The sequence below is a fragment of the Acanthaster planci genome, linkage group LG13 (genome assembly GCF_054643075.1).
Source record: "Acanthaster planci isolate LZ-2023a linkage group LG13, COTS_SCS, whole genome shotgun sequence".
In the NCBI taxonomy this organism is placed as follows: Eukaryota; Metazoa; Echinodermata; class Asteroidea; order Valvatida; family Acanthasteridae; genus Acanthaster; species Acanthaster planci.
Genome location: NC_141789.1, coordinates 1,027,189 through 1,049,889, shown reverse-complemented (window position 1 = coordinate 1,049,889; position 22,701 = coordinate 1,027,189). Strand labels below are relative to the sequence as shown.

Genomic DNA, 22,701 nt, shown 5'->3' with positions numbered 1-22,701 from the left:
GGTACTGTTTGAAGGGATTACTGTAGGGGGTAAACTCTGGGATTCGTGGTTGCGTTAAGGTGTTTTCCCATGAATCTGGGATGTTGAGGGTGCCAGTGGACTGAGTTTGGGTACATCATTGGGGTCGTTGGGTGAAAAGGTGGCTGGAGAGATAAAACCAGGAGATGTAAGGATTGATGAGAAGTCCAAGGTTCTCTAAGACAACTGTATTGTCAGTGGATGTGCTCAGAAAGTGGAGTTCAAGGGGTAAAAACTGGTTGTCCAGGATAAATGCAAGAGCTTGGGCATCAGAAGAGTTACCAGGGGTACGGAAAGGTCACTTGCAGGTGGAAAGAAGATGCTACAACTTCAGTATGAAACAGTCAGGATAAGAATCCTCTGGAAGTAATAAGAATAAAAACATCATTATTGAAATTGGTGGTTTCATGGTGACATGCAAGCAAACTGTCTGTTGAAAGGACAAATCTTTGTTCCCTTTTCCAGTCTCACTCTCCTGATGAGCTAAAATAGACCTCTAACTCACACAAAACTTGAATGCACAAGTTTAAATTGTGTGAGTCTGCTATTCTCAGTGACCAATAAGTGAGTACCATACTTGCTGACAGAAGCCAGCTACCCTAATGAGTACTAAACAGAAATTATGTCACCAAACCTTGGCTGGTAACCCAATTTATAAGACACTGTCAGACTTCAGTGTAGATTAGCAAAGTGGATAATGGCCCCGTAATTAGCACTAAGTGATCCCAATTAGGTGGCCCTGCAATGGGCACAGACCAGCTCAGGGACTAAATCCAATTTAGAGGACAATTATTCATATACAGTCGAACCTCGTTTATAAGTAGTCCTTTGGACTTGGCGAATTACCTTGTTATTACAGGAACCTTGTATTATCAGGAATGAAAACCAAAGGATTGGACCTAAAAATGTAGAAACCTAAAAAAAGCAGAATCTTGTATTGACAGTGCTCTTATTAACGAGGTTGGACTGTATTTAACGCCCCCCATGAGGTAAGGTACATGTACCTACTGTCAGTTTAAACCACCTGCCCTTCATTTGCCGATATCCCATAGTGTTATTCATCATTTGACCAATCGGCATGGACTGACCCATTTGGTAATGATGTCATGGTCTGTAGGTACTTCCCCTTCCTCTAACCCCATTTTTTAAAATTTGGGTCACATCTGATGCAATCTTGCCCCCATTTTCTTAGTAGGCCTACTGAATTCTTGCAGGCAGTCATGAACTAGTAGAAATTGTTCATTTTTTTTCAAAATTAGCATCATCTCCCAACTTTTTGATGCATTATTTTGTTGATCCTCGTAGTGACCATAACGGACTAATCCATAACGGATTTTACCCAGAGCCACTGTACAGGTACTGAGATACATGTATATGCAGTTCACATGTTCAGTTGTCAGACACTGGCGTCAAGGACATGAGGCTGTTTATTAGAAAGGGTAATTTATCGGCAAGAACAGGAAGCGATTAGTTTACATTTGTGTGAGCGTGTTTATCAAAGCTTGGACCGAGGTATTACAATTAATTGAAATTAACTTGTGCAGAGGACACATTTTGCTGGAATGTCAAGTATACATTGGCCCATCACCGCTAGATAGAAATCAATTATTGTCTGTTGTCTTCTTGTAAAGGGCATTCAGGTCCTTGCATAAAGGCTCTCGAGGTTCTTCACAAGACAAAGGTTTAAACGTTTTGGAGGATTTTTGCATGATTGAGGAAGGTAGAGCCCAGTCACTTTTATGGCAACACAGGGCTCGATGGCACCTGGGTAGTTCTTGTACCATTGGTTTCTTGCAAAGTGGACAGGTTGGAAGAGACAGGGAGGTTTCTGGTCAAAACAATGAGGGAGTGATAACTGATAAGCAATTTGTCTGACATTTCTCAGTCATTTTGAGATTCTGAGATTTGAAAGAGATGTTCTACTGATTACAGTTCTTGCACATAGACAAAATGTGGCTCTAAGCATATCAGTGGCATTTTGAGTCACAATGTTTATCAGAATGCTTCAGTCAGATCAAGCCGAGTGCATAAGATAAACACATACATGTATTTGTATAAGTATAATGTAAATTGCAGTATCACCATTCATAAATTCATAAACTGAATAGCTTCTGCCTGACAACTTAAAGGCCAAGGACCTGTGTCGCAAACCACAAATGCCAGAGCTGCCCGGCACAGGATCTGGGAAGGGTACTTGACTGCACCCAGGGGAGTGTCCCCACCCCTTGCGAGCCAGCCGTGCAGGGGTGCTGAGTCACAGAAATGTACACACAGGGGGTTTGGACTGCTAGGGAGCAGGGGGAGTTTGGGAAAGGGGGGGGTGTCTCTTGTGGCTCGGTCAGAGCAGTTCAAGAAACCAGCTCCCCTGTGCAGGGCAATGTGTGACTCAGAGTTGACTGGCGTTGCAGTTGGTAATCGGCACCACTTCCTACGCTGTGCTGTACCTAACTGCAGCACACCTGGGGCTGATTTGTTTGTCAAGTTCTTGAAAGAACACGTTTGTCCCTTGGTGACCCCATCCTGTAGAATGAGACTGTATCCATGAGGCATACGTGTACATTATATCACGGGAGGTATGAAGCCAATGGTAGCCCTCTGGACCAGACTGGTGGTTTAATCAGTCTGAAGTGTTGATGTCATAATATTTTGGATAGAATCTTTGACACTTTCCCTCTCCATCACCGTGATGTAAGAGTTGTCCCAAATCCTCAAAGGGGACTCTCGTGTTTGTGCAATATTTGCACGATGTACAAGCACCATCGTTGGTACAGATGGCAGGATCAGCTCTGTGCATTCCTGCTGGCGCCCTCTGGTGTCTCGGCTTGACCAACTCCATATCCCCACACAGCTGATCTTTTGTACTAGAAACAGGTGTCTGCTGGGGCTATTTATAGCAACGTGACATGGTTCAGGTAAGGGGCCCCACCCATCCAGCAACGCCTGCTTCCTCTCCTCCGTAACCAAGATAAATGTGAATGTCACGTCTTTCCATTTCTATTAAATATAAGTACAAACAGCACATCCCCACAGTTACGGCCAAAGGCGCAGCGATTGCAGATCACACGAGCAGTCAGCATTTGAAATGGGACATTTCTAAATGAGGACCAAGTTACTGGGACTTTCTACTGTTCCCACAAAATTTTGGATCCCCAGAAAATTGGTGTAAGGACCAAGTGTATGTCTCCACATCAATGGCATAAGTATGTGGGTGCACATACATTTACATACATGCATCTTTGGAAAAAACTCTCAAATGAAATGTGCTCGTGTCTAACCATTGTGTGCGGCCCAACTAGAACAGTGCTATTGTTTTAAGCAGTTAGAGTTGAGTTAGAGTCCCATGGGATATAATGTAAATGCAGGTAAAACACTGTGCATGTGCATGTATTGTACGACAGGTTTCTGGAGGCTCGGGTATTGGGTTTAAGGGGGAAAATGCATGATCATCTCCCTAAATTGGTTGTGGCTGCCCTCGTGGCATCAGTCAATTTCATTCTGTAATTATCAATGAAGGTGTGTTCTGGTCTGCTGCACCTACAGACAATACAGGCAGTTGTAGGCCTCAGTGACAGATGAAAGACGCACATTTACGTACATTGCGTGCCTAACCAACCCGGGCATTTCAGTCAAACTTCCCTGATTTCCAGCACCGACTCTGCTGATTGCAATTCTGCACAATCTTTTGTCTACACTTGGATAATTTGGGCTAATGAACAACATCCTTAGTGGCTATCAGATGGAAACCCTCTGCTATCAACGCCTGGTCACAGCACCATTCATCTTTTCATCTTTTTACACACGCCCCCCCCTCCCTTAAAGTACGGCTCAACTTGGAGGCCAGAGGAGAGAAGGGAGTGATTCACCCCTCCCTCTAAATGCTCAGAACCAACGAATTAGGGACAGCTTTGGAGGGAAAGGTTTCGTGATATTTGGCATAAAATTAATACCCGAAATCCTGTGGCCTAAACACGCATAATTGATGTAATCCGGATGTAAGTCTGCTGGGGATTCATTGCCATTGGGTATTGATGGATGAACCGGTTAGATAACAGAGCTTTGCTGCGTTTGGATGTTACTGTTCATTAGACTGTTAGCTGGCCAGTCAAAACCAAAAAATAGATTGTTGTTAACATCTTCAATGTATTTATAAAAAGAACAAATATGTTTGATCGTCAATGGAATCATTGAAGGTAAACTTTTGCTTTTTCACACATTTAAACAGCATTTGAGGAATAGGCGCAAAAATTTGTGGAAAGAAATGGGATCATTCTTTCCTATGCTTCATCACCTGAGGCCAGAGTTGCAACTTTTTGTACTCTGTGGCTTGTCAGATGTATTGGTAGCTTTGTGTTATAAATTCAGTTTTTTTTTTCTCTCGCAACATGACCATTTTAAATCATTTACATACTCATGTGCTGTACTTTTGTACATCAGCTTTTTAGCAAGACTCCACCTTCTGTTCCACTGTTTGCTGTGTTTGGATGTGAACTTGAAACCATATGGAGGAGTTGAACCATGTTTTAACAATGTGTTTGTATTCTTTGAGCGGTCTGGTTTCGGTCTTTGCCTTTGTACTATTGTGTAGTTGTTGCTCTTTCCTTGATTTTTGTTATGGAAGCTTTCTGCGGTGTCTCTTTGAAGCTAGGTTGCGTACATACCCTGCAGATTACATTTAGGTCCAAGGAAAACAAGCATCCGGAAAAGACCTCTTTGCAGAGAAAAAAAATAAAGTGGGTAAGCTTCATTTGATATTGGAGAATCGTACACTGAAAATTCATAGGGATTAGAAAAAGAAATGGATTTATGATGCTAAATGCAGGAATTGCTCTGGATAAGGTGTGCGCATACATTTATGCATAGTTGTTGGCACAGTTATGACAAAATGATAAAAAAAGAGGGATGCTCCATGATGTAAGCATGATGCATGTGCCAAGTCAGCCTATAGATGCCATGCATGTACATGTACTCGTACATGAATGACAGCGCATTGTCATAGACTTCATACATATTCATAATGAGTGGAGGTGTGTGAGCCAATGACAGCCCTTGACTGATCTGTGAGAGATACAAAGCCCCACCTGTTCCGCCTAACTGTAGGAACCCGGCAACAAAAAGATGGTTGTCTGTGCACGGCTTGACTTAATCTTCATTTCCTGCCCATTCATCCTCACCTCAATCACAGAAAAGACTTCTATTTATCATTTATGACATTCTAAGCTTCCACCCAATGGATCCAATCCTTTCTCCCGCCTGCACAGTACACTTTATAAGGTAGAGGGCAAAAGTCCACCAACATTTACCCGACCACCTAGATGTGTGTGGGCGGCTGCTTGCAAATGTTGTTTGATCAATCACTCAAGAAAATTGCAACATCGTCTGAAGAAGGTACATGTACCTGTACTGGTTGTTAGAAACCAGAAACTGCAGCCTGTAATGAGTTATTTGATGTTCGTCGTATCCTGATACATTCACTCGCTGGTCTGAACTCGAACCCACTAGGGTGCACTGGTATGTAAAATCCTATTGAAATTGGAGGCTTCCGGATTGTTAGGGGTAAAGTTGTTGTTGGAAATCCTCCCCTGTACTCCAGTTAATCCATTGGTCATCCATTGGTTTTGTTAACCAGTCATGTAAACCAGTCAGACAGTTGCATGATACTTTGGAAATCCATCAACCCTTCCAGCTCCAGCTCCAATCAAGGCATAGCTACATGGCAACTGAACATTTGCAAAGTGGCATCATTCATTGCAAGATGTGACAGTGAAGCAATCCTGTTCTGTTCCTGTAAAACGTTCCAAATGATGATGTCATTGTCTTGAAAATGTACACAAATGTGTACATGTATGGTCACAATAATGATGAAAAATAAATAACTAGCTTCCAACTTTTCACACTAACCTGTAATTTTCTTCCCACTTAAATCATTTCCTGCTGTGAAAAATAAACCTTGTTAGATGAAAAGTTTTTAAGTGAAATTGCCGGGCATTCTTTTGAACATGCTTACATGTACATGTATGCCATTTCACAGCAATGGTGCCAGTTTTAGCCACAAGCATAGTTTCTGCCTCCCCCACCTGCTTCACCCACCAAACTACGAAGGAAAAAATGCCAACAGGATATTTCATTGACTTGGATAACAATGATGGTGAATGTTAGCGTGTGGAGTTCCACAGTAACAATACATGCCCCTGACCCAACAAGCACATAATACAGTGATACATACTTGTACGTGCTGCTTTGTGGTGAGTGGAGAAATTCCCCCTTTTTTCCCTTGTATTCCTTCTCTCTCTCGGTATCTCGCTTCTGGTGTGTTGTTCCAGCTTGTCAGCTCACCAGTGACACAAAAACTGAGAAAAAAAATTGGGATTTCACCTGCCAATCACGTCTGTAGGAACCCCCTTGTTGAGACAATATTGATTTTGCCGTCACTCTTATTTGGAAGACTATTACATTGTGCTTGGATGTGTATACATATTGGCGCTGGCATGTTCATATACCTTCACCCCCTCCCCCAATTTTCCCTTGTGGCCCTGCCCTATTTCACCCTGTCTTTCTCAGCCTCCCACCCTGCACACACAACTACCAGTACGTGTAGCTGCAAAGCCAGAGGTTTCAGTACAGTGTACGATTTGGGCCATAAAACAGTTTTTGAAACATGGTGAAACATTTGGACTGCTGACCTCACCTCTGAGGTCTCATAACATACACTGTACCACTAGCATGGCATGCATCCACCAAATGGTTCATCATGAGAAAGGACACACCACATAACGTGTACACATTCATTCATGTACATGTATGTATCGGTGCCAATTAAGGTGTCACAGAAGCACAAATATGAATTCCCGATGTGAGCATTCTAACATCCTTGCATGTAATTGAATATTCATTTCATCATAGGAAACCGAGTTTTAGTCATAAATTCAAAAAGATCAGATGTGCTACAAGTGTACATATGAGTATGCATGTGTTTGATATTACTTAATAGTTTTGGGTGAGATCTTCTGTGTGTTTTACAAATATTGTTTACCACTTCTTGAAATAAAAGTCTTCTTGAAATAAAACTGTGTCTGTTTTTATATGAATCCTTGCAGTTACAAAATACTTCACATGTCACTTGGTGATCACCTTGTGATTGGTGGCTATTTTTTTTATTTCTTTCAATGTGTTACAGTTTTTAACTGAAGTTTCGACAATTCATCACTGATGCCCACTCATAAAATTTCTTGACAGGCCACGACAGAAGAGGTGTCTTTTACACATGAGTGGTGAAGCGCAAGATTTTTTTCCTTTTATGGCAAGGCTTAGGTGCTAAAAACTAGACTTATTAATCAGTCATGGTACGGTGCCAGCTGACAGATCGGTTGCCACACTGACCGCACTATTTGTTGCACTTCTGTTCCCGCCCTCGTTTGCCCCAATTGAGCGCAAGCAGGGGAACTGCCTTGCCCTGCCATCTCCTCACTACCTCTCTCCCCCTCTCCCTCGTCACCAACTCAAGGGACCCATCCAGCCGGAAAGTAGTGGGGAAAATGTTTTTTTGTTTCACTGCCGGATGGAAGTTGGTGAGATTATAGGCCGAGAGAGCCAATAATTAAAGGCAAGCTTTTTAACTTTGCCATTGTGCGGTTGTGGATTTCTATGCGTATTATATCCTGCTGAGCATTTGTTACTCTTAAATGGGTTAAGCATTGTTACCACCGCACACTATGTCAATGACCGTTTTGGCGATGTAGAGGCTGGCATTCTCCCCCCCTCCCCTTTACTCTCTTTTCAGGTCGTTCCTACGGTATATTGATGAAGCATGTTGGTCTAGTCATTACTCCTCAAGTTAACCATTCACCATTCTCTTCCCCATATCCTATCCATTACTCCTTGGGCTCTGATGCCAGGGGTGTCTTGACTCAGGCTGTTTGTCGTCGGATAGAGGAAAAAACACTGAGATACTACCGTCCACGGAAAACTCAAGATCAATAGATCTTAATGAACATGCATAACTACAGTACCTTTCTCTGTTAGACTGGAGAATTTCTGCAATGCTGCACTAGTTTGGTTTTGTTCCTGGTAGTTTAGTGAATTTTGTGATTACTTATTGCGATTAGCAATTCCAAGGTTGAGATTTCTCAGTTATTTAGCTGATTTCAGCTTTTTTTGTGTTTTGGATTTCAGCATTTTTTCCTCACTAACTGTGTACAAAAGTATGGGAGATGTTCACAGTTCAGCTTCTTGATGCCTTTTTTTTAATATGTTTTCAGCTATTTTTATCATTGGCCAATCTCACTCCAGCAGTTCAGTGTACAGTGTATATGAGCGAATTTGATTGCCAGAATGACCAGACAAGGTTAGCCTTCATGATAGCCGCTCTTTAGATCTAGAGTACATGCACATCACACATCAATTGACACGTGTACTAGTGTGTATCTGATTATGCATGATACATGCACATGAACATGTAACTCATTTTTTAAGTGGCAAGCGTATAGTCCAACATTAGCGGAAATTTGGCTTACCATATGTGTTGTCCTTGCCATTTTGAAGTTCCCAGTTCACTATTACAATGTATATGTGTCAACAAATTTTGGGAGGGAGCCATATTAATAACATTTCTTCTTGGCTCCATTCCAGCCTCACAGACCCCTCTCTAGCCAAGCCTCTCAATCCATTCTTCGGTGCAGGTTGTCAGCTCTTTTATCCTTTAGTCTTAGAACTGTCAAAGGAAAGTCCTGAGGAAGTGTACTCCCTACCCCACTACGCAAGAAATGCATGTATGATGTTTCTGCTTTGTCTTTGAGAGTGTGCCTTCCCATCTGCCCCTCCCCCATGTCCTCTTTTTATCAGAGAGTCCACCTTCCACCCTCCTGTGTGTGTCCTTCCTTCATTCTTCACTCTGAGCCTTCACTTTCCGGACTGCCCCAACTTGGTGCAGGGCGTGATGTGAAATACTTGTTGCATGTACATGCAGGGATGCATTGTGCCTGGGGTTGCCGCCCATAATGAGATCTGACAGTATCAGGATGCCCGTTCTTAATCTGCTTGTCAAATTCAGCTCCTTAGATCACTCAGGGAGGTGGTTTTTTTGGGGGGGGGTTGTTGCTGTGATAGTAACAGCTGCGACGCTTTTGTTAAACGTTGGTTTCAGCGTCAGGCTTACAATACATGTATGCATAGTATCAGAAAAGGCTTTCAAATATGGGTTTGAGCATGGCCAAGGGATTGGTTACCGGTAAGTCCCTGAGTGGGATCCATCACTGCAGTTGCTAACCATTGTGCTTCTGTGCACCCAGGAGAGAATGAGCGCCAAGGAGCAGAGGTTTACTAGGAGTCAGGCTAACACGTGTTCACATCAATGCATGCTTAGACATTACATTAGTAGTGTTGATATTAACATCACGATGCCGGTTCTTCACCTGCCGCTGTGTTCACTGAGGTCTGTGCTCTGGGTACTTAGCAGAGTCTGAACCTGCTCCTTTTCATTTACAAGTGTGGCCACCTCAACCCTTTGCTACATTTATATGTCAATTCAATTTTTCAACAGGTCCAAGACATCTGTCGCGTCTCTTACGCTCTGCAGCCACACTCTGTTCATCTTCAGCAGTTTTCAATGATTCACATCCTCCGACTGTGACACTGTATGAGCATGACAGTTATTTTTCTGATGGTCCACTGTGATTAAGACATCCAAAAATTAATGTCTCTGTAATGGAAGCTCTTAACCAAGAGTTCTTCACGCTGAAGTGCTCACTGATAAAAATGGCAGTTATGTTAAGGGGACTTTGGACGCATGTAGAAAGTACATGCACCCTCGAACACATAAACCTATTAGCCCATTTTGATAGTGCACTTGCACCTCTAGAGGGCAAGTTTCCTTCTTCATCTTTCCATGCCCATGATACCACGCCCATTTTGGAGGCTACTCTCTCAAGACTGTGTTTCTTATGCCAAGAATGTGCGGTTTGGTGTATGTTTTGGAGGAGGAGTGACATTTGTGTTACAACTTTCTTCTAATCTGTTGTCTTGCTTTGACCGAATATTGCTTTTAGGCAGTGTTCATTACAAAAAAAATACAAATTATTCCAGCAAGCTGGGAAGTTGACTTGGGTGGCCAGTACATCTCATAGGAACACACTTGTACACAGATGAATGGGAGGTGGTGATGTTGCTCCAAAAATACTAGAAGAGTAGGGGCAGTCTGAGACCACCCCCATCCCTTCTCCCACCATTGTCTTATAATTCATGGAAGCCTTGGTTCCAATCAAGCGCCATTTACATGTGCATGTAGGAGTGTCTTGCGTGACACGTACACTGTACCTTACATGTACATCATGCATTGGCACACCTGCACAGCGACGAGGTAAGACATCTGTACCAGCAAGCTGCAGGTTGTGGATTTAGAGTTCTATGTGAGTAAGCTTGGAAGTTCTTCCTCGCTAGTTCTCTAGAAACACTGAGTAGGCAACATTACCATGGTAAAGGGCCAACTTTTGTTGTCGTGTGATTATCGCATACCAGTCAGTGTAATACTTCAATTTTCAAACCTGTAGCATGACTTACCGGTATAAGCTAGTCCCTTGAAACGATTCCCCTCTCCCATCCACGCTACCCCCGTCCCTTTCCCTTGTGAAGTGTTTGTTAGTTTGGGCTACCTCTGACTCTCTCTACACATGTCCACGATGATTGATACTGTGTTTAGTTTCCTCATTTGGTGTTTCCCGGTGACTTCAAAGTGCAAAGAAAACACCCCAGCACGTCCTGAGCTGAGCTGAGCTGGGCTGGCTGGCATAGTAGCTTCCCCCCCCCCCAAAAAAAAGAAATGAGAGAAAAAATCCCACTTATAAATCAGCTTCTGCATTGCCAGCCAGAGCCAGCCATGTGGAACAAATAGTACTACATCTGGGTAGTTATTAATACCAGAAAATACATTGTACAGTACGGTACATGGGGCCACCTCAAAAATGCAGTGCTCTTGACTGCTCCAGGCACGAGGCACTTCATTTCCAATGAAGAGGCAGAACCACAGATTCCATTCCTCCCTCTGGTCATAAACCTCTGTCATGCCAAGATCTGGGAATTTTTTGGGTTTGGTTTTGTCTTGTTTTTTTCAGAAGGGAGAGGGGAAGTGTTTTTCCACAAATTGTTTCATCATGTGGCTTTGATTTGCATTGTGTTTTAACAATGGTGATGATGATTGTTTGTCAAAACACGTATTAGTACTCTGTGATGTGTTGTACCTTAACATCCAGTTTCAGGGTGTTCGAGATTTTCAAAGCTCAATACTTAATCTATTTTGAAGTTGGCCACAGTACTCTTGTTTTATCTTGTTTTTTCATTAAAGCCACTATTCAAATGGATCCATTGTTATATAATAATGTATTACAACTCTCTCATGTAAGGCTATGGACTGCGTGCTTCCTGGCTATGACTTCACACAATGCCAGTAGCATGCCTTTATTGAGTAGCCACTGCTACCATTTAGATAGAAATGAGCGTGTCATACCTGTTCTGGCTTTGCCTCCAAGATGGTTGATCAATCGATGTCATTTGTTTGACATATGTGTAAGGTGTCATTCTGTGCTGATGATTTTTGCAGTCTTTTTCCAGGAATTAGTTTGGTTGTTTCTTGGTGATTTTTGTTCATCTATTTGAATTTGGCAAGAATGAGCCAGTAGGGTATTCCAACAATGCATGCCAGAATGAAGCATGTCTGAGGTTATTGGGATGTGCATCCGAGGTCTGCCCTATCAGCATGGCCCTATGCAGAGACTCACACGTCTGCTTTTTTCCCGAATGACCTTGCATTTTGTGCTGTACTGAGCTGAGTCATTAGTGGCCAAGCACTCAAATTCCCCAAAACAATTCACAAAATATAGGCCTCTACAGTCGACCCTGTTTGTGGTGAGAAACACCAAAATGCACCCCAGTCCAATCGAGTCACGCACACAAAAAAACCACAGCACACGCAGTCCCGGTGACGCTCATCCCAATATTGGGAAAAATTTGGAATTAATCTTGAGAGCTTGTCTTTGTCATCACAGGGTCAGATGAATGGCGCAGCATCAGCCAAGGGGGACAGCAAAGCGGTAGCCAAGGCGCTCAGTAAACCAGTAAGTATGGACATCTTTAAACTTGAACAACAAAGTTGTCAGAGAAAATTGTGAAGTCATTAACTGTGAACAGGTGGGGCTGGTTTGTGGGTTGGCTCTTGTCCTTAAACGGATGTATGTTCATCGTCTACTTGACTGTTGAAGATTTTCTTCCAAAGTTCCTATCTAAGAATTACCTAATTTCTCAAAACTTGCCAGTGCTGACAACTCTTTCATCAGCTTCTCTCTTGATCAGAGTTGAGATTTGTCAGAATTTTTCCTCATTTCAGGATTTTGGAACTATGTCTTAATAAGTTGAATATTATTGTGAGTTTACCATTTACATATAAAACTTGATATAGAACACAAGAAATGGATAGTTTAAGGGTTGGCTTATGGTCAAATTCAAATATACACCATAGACCTATTTGTTGCAGTTGGCCTTCTAAAAACTCTGGTGATTAGTTCCTCTAGTCTCACCATTGTGGATTCATCAAGAGGATAACACCAGATCCCCTACCCTTGCCATGAAGATATCAAGTTGTTTTGTCCACATGGTGCTATTAAAATGTTAGCACAGGAATTTGGAGCTTCGTGTATCCAAACCTAAAATACTTGAGGATTTACCACCACACCAGAATCACACAGCCTGTATTCACTCGTTGATTGAGGTTATGTCAGTTTGTCTCCGGTGTAAATGAGGAATTTCAACGACATTTCAATTTGGTTTTTTGTCTCCTGCCTCTGTCGTCATCTCTGTCAACATTTGGCTATTTTGTTTTCCAAGTCCGGTTTTTCCATCTGGGTTAATATGAAGTCCATGCACAACTATCTCTTGACATATGGCATGTGCGTGTTGGTGTTACTGCCCGAGGGCTCTGTGCGTCTAATCCCCCATCCTTCAGTGACCAATAGCCCAAGGGGGTTTCACGGAAGCATTCTTGATCCCCTAGATCGCCCAATTGTCCTAGAGGGGAAAGGGGGGGGGTCAGTAGTGACAAACTGCTGAAGACTGAAGACCCCCCCAGCCAAATTAGAATTGGTTTCTGTGGACCTTGTGCTCAGAAGCTAGCTAGGGGGAGGGGGCTTGTTGGGGGGTGTAATAATTTGGGCCATTTCATTTGTATACCAGTTACTAGTAAAGCTCTACATGAGTTTGTAAGGTTGATAGATCAAGTTGTATGAGCCTTCCTGGGTTGACATAACAGTGGATTGGGTTTGGAATCCAAGGTTTGAAGGGGGTCGTTGGCTTTGGCCATCCCTACTTGCAAAAAAGGTACATCCCATGTTCACACTGGCTCTTACCTGGCTTCAGATCGTACCTGGATCAGCTGATACAGTGTAGGTTGTGGCCTCCCCATTTAGTGTGGTGGTACCAGTTTATCCCATGTCTGTGCACAATAGTCTATGAGCCCTGAGCTGGACCAAGAGAGGGCGCTATTTTCCCAGCGACAGAGGCACCTCTTGAGGGAACTGCACTTTGTTGGTTCACAAACAACGACCGGTATGAAATGCATGCATTATGGTTGCATCGCTACCAGGAAAATGAACACTCCCACAGTTCTTTTCAACCGAAAAGGGGGTGTTTCTATTCAAGGCGGACAGCAGGTGGGACCTGGGGTCTGATCCTCCTAGCATTTATCATAAAACCTTGCCACGTTAATGCATCCTGCACCTGTGGCCACCGTGACTTGGGTTCAGGTCCCATCAGTTGTTAACAACATGCCACGGTGAGGCATCCTGCACCTGTGGCCACCGTGACTTGGGTTCAGGTCCCATCAGTTGTTAACACCTTGCCACAGTGAGGCATCTTGCACCTGTGGCCACCGTGACTTGGGTTCAGCTCCCATCAGTTGTTAACATCTTGCCACAGTGAGGCATCTTGCACCTTTGGCTGCCGTGACTTGGGTTCAGGTCCCACTAACATCAGTTGTTAACAACATGCCACAGTGATCCATCCCGCACCTGTGGCCACCGTGACTTGGGTTCAGGTCCCACTAACATCAGTTGTTAACACCTTGCCACAGTGAAGCATCCTGCACCTGTAGCTGCCTTGATCTGGCTACAGATTCCATCAGAGCCACTTGTGTGTCCAAGGTGCACATCTATGTTTGAATGCATCTTTTTGTTTTTAATTTCCTTGGTAGATTCGTTCATTTTCTAAACCTTAACTTTGGAAAGTATATGTAAACCTTAACTTCGGAAAGTATATGCATAGAATACATACTGTATAGTTGTGGGTTACTGAAGAATTTGAAGCTGTGATGATTAATATGTGACAGTCTTAACAAATTGGAACAATTGTGAAGATAAACTTTAAAAAGTGACACAATTTCCCAGTTTTGGTAGAAAAAATTAATAATGGCAGGGAATGGAAACCCACAAGAGTCCTTTAAGTCCACTCAGACTGACATCAAGAGTCAGCCAACGTTATGTTAAGCCACTCTACTAAATGTCAAAAATCTTCAATCTCTAGCCTGAAAAGGTTCAGAAGTTCTTTCCGGCAGATTTACGTCTGCTGCCAACTGGTTATTTGGACCCCAATGCTAGACCTTCAACTTGGAGTGTGGCCCGCGATAATGCCAGTGTTTGTGTATACATGTATATATCAAACAGTTTGGTGGAGAAAAAAAAAATTGTGTGGGTTGCATCGTCATTTGTTTGTTGATGACACACTGTGTGCGTACTGCACAGAAAGAGGGAAACATTTCTGTTGGCTGTGTAATAAGGGGCCATATTGATTTTAGAGTGGCGGTAATTACCGGTACGTGGGGGAGTTGGGATGGGTTGCATGGATACCCTCGCAAGGTGAAGACATTATCTGCCCTAAGCCTCGGCCCACGCATCATATCAGCCTTTCACAAGTGTCTCCCGACATGTTGTAAGGGGGAAGGGGGGGTGACAGGAGGACAGACGCCCAGCGTGCGTAAGCTGTAACATTTGAGCTTTGCCAATTACAAGGCAAAACTTGCGCAACAAGATGGGTGTTTGGTGATCCGCGTCAGCGACTCTGTGGAGGCGTGGGAAGTGCAAGGTGAATCAGAAGGTGCAGACGAGAAAATTAAGAGGCGATAACAGTGACGAAGGCCATTAGAAATTGATTTGGAAATGTTTTTGAACCATCCAAAGCGGAAACTTGCAAAGTGCACGTATCTGTTGTAAACAAGAAAATTGTGCAAGGTGAGGTACAGGTTTGGGTGTGATAGCTGGAATGATAGAAAAGCAGACACAGTGACCTACAGGTGTCTGGTTCATGTATCTGGTATCTTTTCTTGGCAGGTGCTACCAATTATTCATACAATTTTTTTAAATGTTCAGTTCACTCGTGAATTTTGTAACAAAATTATTGTCTTTGAAATCATCTTCCCACTCACCACATTGTGATTCAGGTATTAAGTTTTTTATTAGCAGTAAGCATTTCTGCAACTTTTGACGCTAAATATATTGAAGAAATAAGACATTTGATGTACATGTATAGATAATTGTAAAGTCCTTGACACAGACGTAGGCAAAATGAGCCTATAAAGCTCAAAAGTGAAGTACTTTTGCTCTCGTTAATTCTATTCTAACAGCGGAATATACTTTGTAAAACATCAGAAATCAAACTGAAATTATTCAACAAAAATACGGTAGCCGTTGGGATTTACTTGAGTAGTGTCTTGTCAAGCAACTTGACTTTTGGTATCTAGTGGCTCAAGAATCGAGCAACCTCAGTGTACGTGGAGTCACGGGAGGCTAGAGCGTTTATTATTGTTTCATAGTATTGCAATAATTGAGCCGGACTGTATCAGTGCTAGTGTGGAACTAATTAATATCGGTCTTGTGTAGCAACTCTGAGGTGAGAATGTACATGGAGAGTGTAACGCAAGAAACAGTCCCTTCTCTCCTATCCTTTAACCAGGTGGCAAAAATGTGAACATTCAGAGAAACTTTGGCCGAGTCTTTTTTGAAATGCTTTACGATCCTCACATGGCCTTTCTTTTTTCAAGTTCTTATTCTCTGTGATTTCAATGGGGCTACATGTACCTTTGGAATTTTCAGACTTTGAGGAAACATCTGAGGGAATCTGTGCCACCTGTAATGTGTTTGGGAGGGGGTTCAAATAATGTCCCTTACCAATTGCCTTATTCCCCGATTTACTTTGTGTCAGTTCACACAGCCCAGTGCCTCCTGCAGGCATTGTATTGCTAGGTTTTAAAAGCTAATATGAGTAAATGTTGTGACGATCGCTCTGCTCTCTCAAATGAACCAGTGTCATTAGAAACGCCACAGTTTGCTCGAGAACAAAAAAAAGTCAGCTAGTGTCAAACTGAAAAAAAAAGAGCGTGGATAATTTGAAGGTTTTCCAGTGCCAGCACTGGGCGTTCCACTGGCTGTAGTGTTGCCGGATCTAACTTTAGACCGTAGACAATGTCGCTGATGCACGTGCATGCACCAGGGAAACAACGTCGGTAATTTCAAGGTACCACCCATCCCCCCAAAATAGTTATGTTGAACGGCAGCATTGGTGCTATTTAAAGCGAGAAAACAAGAGGAGCATTTATGTTGAGGGGAATGATGAGCCACACTTATCCTGGATTCTTCGGGTCGTACGGTACCTGTTGATGATCTCTCCATACTCAACCCCCGGTCTGCCTTAAACCCCCCCTTCCTTTAAAAACTGTCTTCCTTTCTCCTGTCTCGAGTCACAAGTCACTGCCGGTGTTTCTCGTCAGGAGTTTCCTCTTCTCCAGGTCGTCCCTCCCGAGACTTTCTTCTCCTGGATGTTTGTCTTTGCTCCGGGTAGATAATAACTGGAGCAGGGAGGCAGGCTTCTTCATGTCGCCCGTCATGATGTGAATGCGATGTTTGTTACCGTATAATTCAGTCCAATCACATTGATAGGGACATTATATGTGTGCGAATGTACATGTAGGTTAGCAGTGTTGGGGTTTTGTTTTTTTCCCGTCCTGGCTGTCGATTAAACCTGCCAGCACAAGGCAGAGCGGCTTTCCATTTTTGTACCATTTCCAGCAGAGTTGGCGGTAGCACATGTATCCCTACAACACTCTAGAAATGTATCGAATATTACATTTTGAATCAGTGTATTCCCTGTGTTTGCCTTCAATGAATGCCGTGTGTAGTGAGTAACTGTGTTTTCAGAAATAATGCACATAACTTCAAGTTGACAACCCAGATGTCAAGTGACTACATTGCATGGGTCAATGTGGAAGATTGTTTTAACCCTCTTTAGAAATGACACCTGTCAATTTCTTCCTTAGTGTTAAATGCGTCTATGATCTTTTCACCTGTCTCATCATAGTGGGATTGTATGGGACTTAATTTTTCTGTGACACAAAAAGGGAAGGCTTGTTTTGATGCACGTACCGTAGCACAGAGTTCCACAGATTGATTTTTGTTCATTACAGCCTAAAGCCAAGGGAAAGAAGAAAGTACTTGGACTGGATGAAATCAAAGGAAAGATTAAAGAGGTGAGTGGCATGTTTGCTAGATTCATGTATGTCCGATCTGAAGTTGTCCATTCAGGGTGCCAGACTACTACCGTGCATGTAGCGCCCTCCCATGTCCTGTTTTAGGTACTGTCCCTCTCACTTTCTGTCTAACCAAAGTATTTTGGGATGTGCTTGTAACATAGTGGTCAATCTTTGAAAAAAAAACTAATGTGCTATTTTTTTAATTTGCCGATTCCTTGATCTCCAGATTTTATCAACTGAGGAGACAATGCCATTCAGTGTGTCCCCTAGAGCTTTCCCCACCCTTCCCCTATCCCACTATCGAAGGCGTGATTGAGACCAGTATTATGCCATGGTGTCAGCCTGGGCGTTTTCCTCTGTCACTAAAGCTGTTATCTCATTAGGTAATACGGTTAGCTGGTATTACCCGCTCGTGACTCACACCAATGCAGGTCCTTGTCCTTGGCTTCCATCTTCACGAAATTGGAGGGGGCTGGAGTCTTGGGGAGGGGATCATTCCAAAGAGAGAAAGACAACAATGAATCCTGTGGTAGCCGAAGTTGAGTCCAACTATGTCTTCAGTCACAAAATGAAGCTTGGATATTCTGTTGCAGGATTTGATCATCATCTGGACTGTTCAATTTTTTCATTTGGAATTCATTTCTAATGTAGCCAATTTGTGTACTCTCAAAATTTAAACAGCTTACTTGTTCAGTCTACCAAGACTGACATCAACCGATAGGCTTTAAAGTAAAATAACTCCAAAGTTGGTGTTCAAACTTCCGAGCCACAATTTGGACACAGGCCAGTGCTGCCTCTCTTGAATGCTTGAACTCTGAGAGGAAATAGGTTTCCGGGAGGATTTTTTTTTTGTTTTATTATTTCAATGTGATGTTGCTGGCACTGCTGATGATGGTGCAAGAAATGCTGCTGGGAGGGTCTCGGGAGAATTGATTGATCTGGCTGTAGTTTAGGAACCAATGGTTGTATCAATGTTTATGTCTGTGGAAAGCTCTGGTAATTGACTATACATTTACCAGTTCCGTTCGCCGTCAAATTGAAGGAGTCTGCTACTCTCTGTAAGAGGTTTCCCCCCCTTTTTTTATTTTCACTTTTTATGTTGGTAAAGAGGTGGGATAGATTGAAGGAAATAACCAGGCTTCTCATTGCAGACGCCGAGGCGCATAATTCTAACAGATTGTAACTGGACAAGATTTTTTTTTCATGGGGCATTAAAGCTCGTTCGGCAGACTGTCTTATCTATCTCGTGACACTGTGATTTAAAGGGTAGCATGTGTTGGGAATGGGAGAGTGGATGTCACATAATGGACTGGAACAGTTTCGAGTTAGCTGAATTTGATGTTCCTTGCTTTACACAGATACACATGCACACAGATAAGAACAATATCAAATCATGCCCTACAGATTAACATTCAAACTAAACCAGAGACTTACAGGCACGTGTTGTCATCCATCAGAGACATTTCATAATATACACTATGTAAGAACTGATTATTATTATTATTCTTGCAAATGGGTCATTAGGGAGACATTTTGTGGTAAATTTTTCGACCTTAGGGAGATATCGGTCATTAGGGAGACATTTTAATGTCTCCCGAATGCCCCAGCTACCAGCAGGAGGCCGAATTTTACCGTCCAAATTTTGAGAGATGATAGATTAGGGTCTGAATTGAAAACATGCAAGGTTTGGTTCAGATCAGATTTGGGAATATTTAATTATGGACAGTAAAGTTTGTGCATGTTCTTATGGGAATGTCTCCCAAGTGACCCATTTTCAGTAAACAGTATCATTGTTATTAGTACATCTAAGAATGTATGTACCGCTGCCTGTTGTCATGGCTTTTCACCCACACTAGTGAGTAGTAGTGAGTTTACCTAAGTCCAGCTTTGTGTTTGTTGCATTCTTTGTCCAGCTAAGCCTTTTCTTTTCTCTTTCTTCTGGCCTTATGCCTGTTAGGCAGTTGGTGTGTATTGTACCTGAATGTTTGAGCACTTCACAAAAACCTTTATTTCTTTTGCCCTTTGTCCTTCGTTGAATTGTCTTCCCTGCAGAACGCTACCTCACACCAATTGTTGTTATGCCTGATGTCTAGTACCGTTCCTTGGACTTTTCCTCCTGGCGTTGACTGACCTGGGGTCAGATCCAGGCACTCTCCCATCAATCTCTTCAAGAAGCTCAATTTCCTGTCGCCTTCCTGCGCTGGCCCCGTCTTGTCCTCGCCTCCCCCATTGACTACAGCGCTCAAATTGAGGGGGGGGGCAGAGCTTGCTGGGAGGAGGGGGGAGAGAGAATGATAGTCTTCCTAGCGATGGATTGGAAGCGAGGGAAGGGTGGAGAGAGAAGCAGCGCCAAGGAGAAATCAGGATACAAGTTGGAGGAAGTGGGAGCTTTGAACAGTTTATCCCTGATGTGACTCTCACGGAAGCTGGGTGGATCCACAGTGAATTCTTGAAAACAGGGAAGGAATTTTTTTTGGGGGGGAGGGGAGGAATCCTCCTTGCTGCCGTGGCTTGCATTTGCTAGTGGTTAATCTCAGTCAAGGTGAAAGCAGAGACTCTACTGTACAGCAGCTGCCATCTTCTTGTCATCTTGGGCTATTTCTGACAGTGAGAACCGCAATGACCACAATCTCTGCGTGTTAGTAAATATCCATTTGTGGTGGTTGGAGAGGTGGTGGTGGGGGGGGGTTGAAAGTCGTCCGGAGTCAGTTTATTAATAGCTTGCTGCTGGGAGGATGGCACTTATGACACAGCTTAGCGTCTTCTCGGTATCATTGAATGCTTCCCTGCACGTGAGATCAAGCTGAACAAATTTATGTTGTGCTACGTTTTGTGCGGTTGAGTTCAACTATTTAGCAACAACTCACGCTGAAGATTTGAGCTTCCTATGTTGTAACACAGTTAGTAAAAAATACTCTTATCTGTGGTCTCTCTTTTAAAACAAAAAAAATGCAAACATTCAGATTTTTCACAGAGAATGTTGTCGTGTTTGCTTTATTACATTATTACTTTGTGAATATCAAATTCAGCATACGTACATAAAATTATGCAAAGTGTCGAATATTTTACTCGGAATTCTAGTCAGATGCAATTACTCCCATTGTAAACAACACAGTTAACCCCTCCTAAATACGGACCACTTTGTGTCTTGACTCCAGCTGCGTTTCCGTTGACTGAAGATAACAAGTATAGATGTAGATTAAGAGTAACTAAGCAGGGTAGGTCCACCTACATGTATACATATACCTTCATCTCTTCTGCGTAGTGTGTTGAGAAGCCAGTGGTCCATTGAGTTTTCTCAGATGCGCCATTACATTTGCAGTTTTTATGATGAGCAGTCAGTCACATCCAATGGAAGTGACTCGTTCTGGCTTCCCCCCCCTTCCCTTGCCACTCACTATCTTCTGAAGGATGGAGAAGAATTTAGATCTGGGTGTTGACCACGAGATTGGAATCTTGGAGGAAATTCAATTTTGGTCCTGCTGCCACAACAGCCCAGCGCTAGGAAGGGAAGAATTTAACCGACACCATGCTTCCATTGTTGCTTTTGCCATATATCTCAAGCTAAATTAGAAACTGGTCGGACCCGGAGGAAAGATGTTTTTTATTTGTTTGGCAAAAAGGGTATGATGGTTCAGGAATTGCCCACCTGTATAGTTGGCTCCGCTTCATACCCGGCCAATTTTTGGAGATATATGTACAAGGTGCTGCAAAGTCTGAAGCTTATATTCCAAGAAAAACCTATGTACTGTAAAATTGAGACTACCGGGTAGACAAGTCAAACTTGGTGAGGAATGGAATCCATTTAAGACAAATGAGACCATATTTTGTAGCCACTCAAATTTCATGTGACTCCGGATCCAGTTAAATGTAAAAATCACTAAAATGTTGCACGATTGGCCACATGCCTGAAACAATTTTAGCCTTTAAATTACACGGATATTTATTTTTGAGGTGAGAACTAGTTGTATATTTCACTGTTGAAATATTGAGCCTAGATACTGCTAGCCGTAATAAGTCGACATTTTGTTGGATATCTAATATCCCAACAGGAAAAAACATTTCATAGACCACCTGTTACTTGCCTCAAAATTTGAATTAAGCAAGAAAGGTATTAGTTGCTACAGATACAGTTGCTTCAAGGACCACAACACCACAAAATGTTTTTATATTTAATCTGTTTTTAAAGAAATTCTCCATATTTTTTTCCTGGGAAGAAAGGTCTCCACCCTTTTCCAGCGACAGGCAGAGATCAGGACTTAAATTATTCATCCTGTTTGGCAAATGGTAATGGAAGCACTAAACCTCTCTGTATCCGCCCCAGAAATTAATCAAGATTCACGCTGGGAAAAGTGCAGATAACTTTTACTTTTGCCCTCTGTGCCCTCCTCTCTCCTCGGCTTCTTGCTACCTCTTACAACCCCCTCCAAACACCCCCCCCCAAATAAAAGGAACTTGGAGTTAACAAGGCCAGAGGAAGTGGGAGTTTGAATATCGTTGAAGTCCGCTTCTCACACGCTAGGATGTTGTGGCTAGACAAGGATCAGAGGTGAATTTCACACGGGCAGAGATGGGGAGGGGAAAAACATATTGAGATCCGTGAGCACGCTTTATTGGTTGTCTCCTCTCGCCGTCTCCATTTAGCCACCTGACGATTGGACATCGCCCCACTGGATGACCCACTTACGCTGTGACTTCCACGTGGCATTTTGGGCTGGCTTTTCAACGGTTGATCACAGTCCCGGTGTTGGATGTGGATGTTTTCTCTGAGTGGAAAATTTGCCTGCGATAACTTGTTTGTAAAGAACTGTGTAGGGGTAACTGACATCTTCATTTTGAGTGGATCACATCAGTAGCATGCAGCACTTTTGTGTGGATTTGGTGTTGTTTTCTTTCCCTTTTGCCCTTTTTTTTTTTCAAAACACATCTGTTGATACTCGCAGAAATTATACAGTGACAGATTTTCTTGTGAATTTACTTCAAGGGTCAAAAACAACCTCGTAGTTCCATGGCAATGTCTAGCACCAGGGATGCATTGTGTCAACCTATCCAGGCTAATCCAAGGCAACATGTTTCATGTTCTTATGCATGTAGTTTGAAGCATGCATACATTGTATAAGCCATGACAC

The 22,701-nt window shown here is 42.8% G+C and overlaps 1 protein-coding gene across 2 annotated transcripts in view; it reads left to right on the top strand.

Moving 5' to 3' along the window:
* The window catches only part of LOC110979894 (nucleoplasmin-like protein ANO39), a 55,416-nt gene that overhangs the window by 16,353 nt on the left and 16,362 nt on the right, over positions 1-22,701 (top strand). The window contains exons 9-10 of one of the 2 annotated variants that reach the window (XM_022236049.2): positions 12,051-12,119; positions 17,507-17,569. In XM_022236049.2, coding sequence (XP_022091741.1) covers positions 12,051-12,119; positions 17,507-17,569 — 132 coding nt within the window. The remainder of the gene's footprint in view (positions 1-12,050; positions 12,120-17,506; positions 17,570-22,701) is intronic. The other variant, XM_087144902.1, reaches the window with a different exon arrangement.